Source organism: Carlito syrichta, unplaced genomic scaffold (genome assembly GCF_000164805.1).
Source record: "Carlito syrichta isolate Samal-C Ts95f unplaced genomic scaffold, Tarsius_syrichta-2.0.1 Scaffold315966, whole genome shotgun sequence".
Lineage (NCBI taxonomy): Eukaryota > Metazoa > Chordata > Mammalia > Primates > Tarsiidae > Carlito > Carlito syrichta.
In genome coordinates this window covers 16,494-24,466 of record NW_007260062.1, presented here as the reverse complement: position 1 = coordinate 24,466, position 7,973 = coordinate 16,494, and the positions used below count along the sequence as shown (strand labels likewise).

At 43.2% G+C, this 7,973-nt stretch overlaps 1 protein-coding gene across 1 annotated transcript in view; it reads right to left on the bottom strand.

Annotated features, from left to right (window-relative positions):
• Positions 1 to 6,591: 6,591 nt before the first annotated feature.
• Positions 6,592 to 7,973, bottom strand: part of SLC25A5 (solute carrier family 25 member 5) — a 2,225-nt gene continuing 843 nt past the window's right edge. Inside the window, 3 exon segments of the mRNA XM_008073606.2 lie at positions 6,592 to 7,001; positions 7,393 to 7,533; positions 7,759 to 7,890. Of these exon segments, the coding sequence (XP_008071797.1) occupies positions 6,844 to 7,001; positions 7,393 to 7,533; positions 7,759 to 7,890 (431 nt within the window). The 3' untranslated portion in view covers positions 6,592 to 6,843.

The following is a 7,973-nucleotide window of genomic DNA, read 5'->3' as shown; positions in this document are numbered from 1 at the left end:
TCAGTCAATCCACTCACCTCAGCCTCCCAAAGGCGTGGGATTACAGGCTGAGCCACCGAGCCCGGCTAAACTCCCAGCTTGCTGTCAGAATTGGCAAACAACATGATTTTACCCAGAATCCCAAGTGCCTTTACCCTCTGACTTCACTTCTAGGGTGAAGCCACTCCTCAGGCTCAATTTATCTAATGAATGGACGCGTGAACCCTGAGCTGAATTAAAAAGTGAAAGGAGAGCTTTAGGAAATCATGTCTTCCCAGAAGCTTCTTTCCCTAGGGAGTGAAGTCACAGGGTTGGGTAATCGGGCTGGGACCTCATGGATTCCTTGAAATACTACAAGAGCAAAGGACAGAGGAACACTGGTGATCACACGGTGTCCCTTGGGCCAGCTGAGCAGTGCAGTCTGGTTGTGAGGCAGGACGGGTTTATTTTTGGCCTTTGTTCCCTTTCATAATCAGTGTGTAAAATAAGTGCTCTGAGTTAGAGCTCAGGATTATCACTGTAACCACATTTCTATTCATTCAGTCCATTCCAAAAGTGTCCTTTTCTTCCTTTATAACCTTTTCATTTTCATAGTACATGTGGCATTTTCTTGAGACTGTTTTAGAAAATCTTCAGGTGAAAAATACATTCATCGCACCAGTCTCTCATGAATGAAATGAAAATAATTTAAAGCATTTTAACAAAACAATAATGGTCATAATAGCAAAACTGTGTAAAGCTGGTGCCTGGCATTGGTCTAAGCACTTTACACATATTAACTCCTTCATCTTCACATTATTCTTATGAGGTAGGTACTATTGTCATTCCCATATTTCAGATGGGAAAACTGAGGCACAAAACAGTTAAGTACAAATTGGAGTGTTGTCAAGTGAGAAAGTTTGGTATTTGAAAATGAGATCTGCCAGGTGCAATGGCTCATGCCTCTAATCCCAGCACTTTGGGAGGCTGAGGGGGGAGGATTGCTTGAGGCCAGAAGTTTGAGACCAGCCTGGGCAACGAAGCAAGTCCTTGTTCATCTCTACAAAAAATAGAACAACTAGCCAGTCATGGAGGTGCACGTCTGCAGTCCCAGTTACTTGGGAGGCTGAGGTGGGAGGATCATTTGAGCCTAGGAGGTCGAGGCTGGGTGAGCCATGACTGTGCCACTGTACTCCAGCCTTCCAGCCTGGGCATCAGAATGAAACCATGCCTAAAAAAAAAAAGAGAGAGAGAGACCTCTAGCCCTGATGCTTCTCCAGAGTATGTCCTGAGCAGTGTGTTCCCCTTCAGAAGAGATCAGGTGATAAGGGAGCCCAAGGGTTCTGCTCTATAACACTGGGCTGGCTCCAAATTCCTTTACCTACCCCACTTCCATGAGCAGGAGTAGATCCATCTGAATTTTGTGGAGGTATCAGCTTACATAATTTTGGCACCTTCTTTTGTTTTTGTTTTGAGTCGGAATCTCACTGTCACCCAGGCTGGAGTGCGGTGGCATGCTCATGGCTACTGCAGCTTTGACCTACTAGGTTCAGGCGATTCTTCCGCTTCAGTCTTTAAGTAGCTGGAACTACAGGTGTGCGCCACCATGCCTGGCTAATTTTTTTTTATTTATTGTAGAGACAAGGTCTCGCCATGTTGCCCAGGCTGGTCTCGAACCCTTGGGCTCAGGCAATCCTCTCCCTCAGCTTCCCAAAGTACTGGGATTATAGGTGTCAGCCACCACACCCAGCTGGCACCTTCTTTAAGACACATCTGCGGTCAGGCTCAGTGGCTCAGCCTGTAATCCCAGCATTTTGGGAGGTTGAGGTGAGTGGATTGCCTGAGCCTGTGGGTTTGAGACCAGCCTGGGCAAATTGGCAAGACCTTGTCTCTACAATAAATAAAAAATTAGCTGGGTGTGGTAGCGCACGCCAGTAGTTCTGGCTACTTAGAAGGCCGAGGTGGAAGGATTGCCAGAGCCCAGCAGGTTGATGCTAGGGTGGCCGTGAGCGTGATACTGCATTCCAGCCTGGGCAACAGAGTGAGACTTCAACTCAAAACAACAACAACAACAAAACCCAAACACGTGCACACACACAACATTTGTTGAAAATTTTACAAAACTACATGACCAAACGAATATGTTGCTAGGGCTTGGAAGGGGTTCATGCCAGGGGTGGCTCTGAAGGAGACATCATCAACCTCCCACCTCTACCCATGAGATGTCTCCACTTCTCCCCAAGCCGGGCACTGGAGCTCATCTAGACAGAAGAGTTTTCCGTTTTCACTCCCAAACACGAGACCCTCAGAAAATGACCTGTCAATGGCTATTTAGCTGAGGTTTTGCTCTGGTTACATCTTTTCAACCACAACCATCTCCACTCTGGGAGTGAAAACATTAGAGACGGTGAAACATGACATGTAATCAAATTCAGCATGTTCTCTTAAATCTCGTGAACGCTACATTTTCTCTCTGTGTTACCAAAGTTGCCCAAGGAGATGAAATCCCAGGATGGATTTTCATCATCAAGATAAGAACCCCCTCTTCCACTGTTCCCTTCGTTGACAGCCACGGAAAAGCCATGGATTAATAGACTCCTTTAATTTAACTCAGTTTTGTCTCCGAAGAGGGTCCAGTGAAAGCGACCGCCCAATCTGTCACTTGAACACTGTTTATATTTGTTGCCGGGATACCAAAGGCTCTTTTAAGCCTTTGGCTAAGAAGAGCACCATGCATCTGACCTTGTTCACCTGCACATAAAGCAAATAATGGCTGAAATGATAGGAAAGCTCCTCCAAACATTTTGAGTGGAACACAAGGCGTTTTAGTGTCCAAAAATTGCGGCGTCCAATATTTGTTGTTCAAATAAATTTCAACCTGCATACCGAAGTGCACATTACACATAATAAGATGAGGTTTTGAGAAGACAGATGTTAATTATTTTGAGGTAAATCAGATTACCTTTGACCCAAAGCCCGAGCTGTAATTTTGTTGCTCAGCTTCTTGGTCCTGAAATTAATGTAAATCTTTACATTTGTAATTTTACTTGCCAACGCCAACCCACCCACACAGTCTGTAAATGACTGCTGTGAGTCAGAGACTATTCATTTACGATTGTGTTAGATATTTTAAAATGTTCTCCGGCAGGATTAAATCACCTAATCCCAGTCCTTTCACTGATTCTGCTTTATGTAAAAAAAAAAAGATGGAGCCAAGAACCTCTATACTGAAAGAGACTTAAGAGTTTGTCTTTTCCCCAAATTCCTTCTTCTGCAGATAAGAAACTAAGGTTCTGATGTTAGAAGTGACTTGCCCCCAGGTCACTCAGCGACCAAAGCTGAACCCCCCCACAAAAGTCCTCGGTTAGACTTTTAATAAAGGACCACACTTAGAAATCTTTTCTCAGAGCCCAGAAGCTATGCGGGTCTTCCCTGCCCTCCTGTCTATGACAGTTTCTGTTAGTCCTGACACCCCACAGTCTGATACTGCTCTAAAAGAAACATGTCATTTTAACTCCAAATGATCAGAACATGATTCCGATAAAACAACTCAGCAACTGTTACAACAACATGCATTAATTTTGCAGGATGGGGGAGTGGGTAAACAGAAAACTATTAATAGAAGTGACTTTTGAGGAGGGGGACTAGGAATGTCACTAAGCACTAAGAATGAGGCAGGCAGGACACAGGACAGGGAGATGTCTACTTTTCATTTTATATCTTTTCTTTACTATTTGGCTTTTATGTCCATGTATAAATGTTAACTGTATTAAAAACCTAAGAAGCAAATTAGAAATACTATGCTCACAAACTTCAAAGGAGAAATGGGATTTACCCTAGTCATTTATTAATTTACCCCAGCAACACTGATGCTTGAAAATTACACAGTATAGCAGTACTTTAAAAAATTTTTCTCCCAAAGTCTGGGGGCAGCTCTAAACATCATACTCATATACAAGAACTCTCTTTGCAGTTTACGTTTTTAAAATGCCTTCAAATTAATAGACTGTCTTGCACATCTGCATATCTTTTAATACAAAAATAATGGCTTAAATGACTTACCATCCACGAAAACGGCCCCTCTGGGAAGACAGCCCTCTTCTCTCCCTCCAGCGGTCTGGAGAGCCTGCAGCACACTGCCTCCAGCTACTGAGTGGGGAGGCCCCCTGGAAGAGGAAGCGCGACTGTGTACAAGCTGACCTGCATTCTGGCTCTCTCACCTGGAATCAGGCTTCACGGATTCTGTTATGCGTTGAATAGTAACAAAACAACAGCATAAATTAGGGTGTTGCTAAGATTGTGTACCGTCAATGTTCGCATGAGCATAATAGACATAATGAATTCTATAACACTATCCTGCACAGCTTGGAGAGATTAAAACCACTTTGTCTTTAAATTACATTTCAAAAATCATTGAACAACAAGAATAGAAAGAACAACAACAAAAAAAAACCCAACAAATAAAAACCAAAAATCCTACCTCATCTATGTTAGCTACCCAATTGTAGAAGGCACCACTTCTTGCTTTCTGATCATTAATGCCCGGTCCTAGGTTTATTTTAATAGCTGCCAGCTCAGTGAGTTCACATCTATTGTGATAACCATAAAGGGGGCTCGGGTCCTCTTGTATTGTGTTTGCAGCCCTAAGTGGAGAGCCTCTTATCCCCTTTCAGGAACAAAATCTATAACTGAAAAAGACCTAAGCTGAAGTTTATTTTGTAGAAATGCTACACAATATAGTATGTCTAGTCTGTTGCAGAAAAACAAAGGTGGGCTTGAATTCATTCTTAAGCAGTGCTCTACTTGGGCAGATCTTCACTCAACAAACCTGGGGTGCCTAATTATGAAAAAACTCTCACTAGTGTGCTTACCAGATATCCGGTACTATCCTCCCTGTTCTACATGCTTCGTCATACTTAACCCTCACTTATGACATTCCTAAGAAATATGGCTAGCACTGATATATCCCCATTTCACAGGTGAGGACACTGAGGCTCTAGAAGATTAAGTGAGTTGCCTAAGTAAGCAGCAGAGCCGGGATTAAGATCTAGGGACTTCTAATACTTTTTTTTTTTGAGTTGGAGTCTCACTCTGTCGCCCAGACTGGAGTGCAGTGGCATGCTCCTGGTCACCGCAGCCTTGACTTGCTGGTCTCCAGCGATCCTTCCGCCTCAGCCTTCCAAGTAGCTGGAACTACAGGCGTGTGCTACCATGCCAGGCTAATTTTTGATTTATTGTAGAGATGAGGTCTCGCCAAGTTGCCCAGGCGGGTCTCAAACCCGCAGGCTCAGGCAATCCACTCACTTCAACCTCCCAAAGCGCGGGATTACAGACTGAGCCACCGAGCCCGGCTGACTTCCGATTCTTGAGCCCCTGAAATCCAAACTGCTTCCTAATGATGATCATAGTTGCCATTTCTGGGGTGCTTATTTTGTATGTTCTATGATAGATGCTCTGCATAAATGATTTAATCTCTACGACAACCTTCAGGGGCAGACATTATTAATAATCTCATTTTATAGATAAGGAAACCGAAGCTTAGAGAAATTAAGTAACTTGACTAACAACATAATTAAGTGGCAGAGTCCAGATTTTGAGCCCAGGCCTCTCCCCATGCTGCAGCAGTGTTCTTAGCAATTAAGCTACACGATTTAGGTGAGTGACTGGGGGACACACAAAACCCCTAGAATCTCCTGGGCATTAATGCATGCCATCCAGACCTTGTCTGTCAACAGCTTACACATATATGTGTGGGATGTGTTCCTCAGTAATGAGTTTTACCTGTGCACATAGATCACCTGTCCTATCATTTTGTTTTTAATGTTGTGGCTTGATAGACATGGTGCTTTATTCTTTATACGAATCTCGTATTACAGGCAAAATCCACTGGATTTCGGAGCCCTAATTAAGAGCTACAGAAATAGCAAACACTCTCCCATGGATCCCAAATAAAGGCTTATCCAAAAGAAACATGAACGTCCTCCATTGACTGGGCTTATTAGCATGTTAGGCAAACTGCAGATGCTGTTTCCTCTTTGTAAAATGAGTTTTGAGGTCGTGGCCAATGTCTGGCTCTCTCCATAATCTTTAACAGCGCTGCAATCTCAGCAGTACAAAACTGTGCCAGCTCTAATCCTCTGCTCTGAATGAGATTAAACAAAAATGGCTTGAGCCAGGTGAAGATGAAGGGAACTGGGTGAAAACTGGTTATGATTTCGACTATTTAGACAATTTTGTTTAAAGGAGGTGATAGTCACATAACAAGCTTAACCAGTTTAAAGTGAACACTTGTTTTTGATTAATAACCACAGGGCTAGGAAAGGTGGGTACATAGTACTCTTTGGAGAAAGCTCATTCAGCTAGGACCGTCCACTAGCAAGAAACCAATGTTTTTTGGATACACTGGGCCTGAGGTTCATTTGCTAATGTGTTGAGAATGTTGATGGGTCACACACCAAGTTATTCTTTGATAAGTGGATAACTGACAACTGGCTTTAAAAAGAAAGTACTTCATCTCAGGAGACACTGTAGCATTTATTAAAAATGTAGCATTTACTAAAAAGGTAACACATTCAAATGTAACAAATACAAATGTATTTTTGTATGAAAATAAACTACAAACAAACAAAACTGTATTTCTGATCTTTTTATTTCTTCAAATTTGTCATTTATCAGGAGTGACTGAAATAAAAAATATAATTGAGTCCCATCATCATCATCATGGAAATGGCTTTAAGAGAAAACTGGTCAAATGAATATTATTGCTTCCCATTTTCAACCAGTAAATAGATGCCACTGAAAGACAGCCATGGGTCTGTCAAGAATGCTCAAGCTATGTTACATAATACAACATGCCTGCTCACAGGGGGAAAACTGGGAAATAACTTATGTGTACTTCTTGATTTCATCGTACAAGACAAGCACAAAAGCACCACCCATGCCTCTGAGAACGTTGGACCATGCACCCTTGAAAAAAGCTTTGCCTCCTTCGTCACGAGCAATCTTCCTCCAGCAGTCAAGTGTGCCTGTGTACATGATATCAGCTGCAAAGAATAAAAACATGGAGTTAGGGCGATTAAAGTCCTAACATTTACTAGGCTCAGTCAAGCACAGCCCCACCTCTAAGAACTAATGTCAGCTTTAAACCCAACACTGACACATTAGCATGGGCGATACTGAAATATTAATGCCAGGACTAGAAAACAACAAGGATATGCAGACTACCCACTGGTCTTACCTTCTAATACTATTTAAGCACCCACATTCACAGGCACCTGAAGGGCCCCCTCGAGGGCAGCTGTGGAGCACACGCAGATGCTATCAACCCTGTCCCTTGACTGGAACAGCTGCCATTTTTAAAGGCAGGCATCACTAGTTTGTGGTCATAGCTTGCCCCATACCCATGACGTTGCCATCTGCCCACGTGGAACTTACTTCCTTTGCGCCCTGACTGCATCATCATGCGGCGACGGACGGTGTCAAATGGATAGGAAGTCAACCCAGCAACAGCAGTGACAGACTGTGCGATCATCCAGCTGATGATGATGTGAGTATTCTTGGGATCTGGAAGCATTCCTGGGAACAGAGAAGAGACACTTTGGTCAAAAAGCAGAATTTTACTGACTTCCTGCTTTTCACATCTCCCAATATTTCATCTGTCCATAAGGGCTGTGTTTGTTGGAGGACTTTGGCTTCCTTCAGAAATTAAACAAATCTCTGGCTCTTGGAATATGAGGCTGGCATAATGATCTTTTAAAACGTCTGGTAAGAACACAGCTTTAAAGCACATGGCAAACTCACCTTTTGCAGTATCATAGATACCGAAGTAGGCAGCTCGGTAGATGATAATACCCTGCACAGACACGTTAAAGCCTTGGTACAGGCCCTTAATCCCATCAGATTTGTAGATCTTAACCAGGCAGTCACCGAGGCCTCTGAATTCCCTTTCAGCTCCGGCTTTACCCACATCAGCTGCTAGACGGGTACGGGCAAAATCAAGAGGGTACACAAAACAC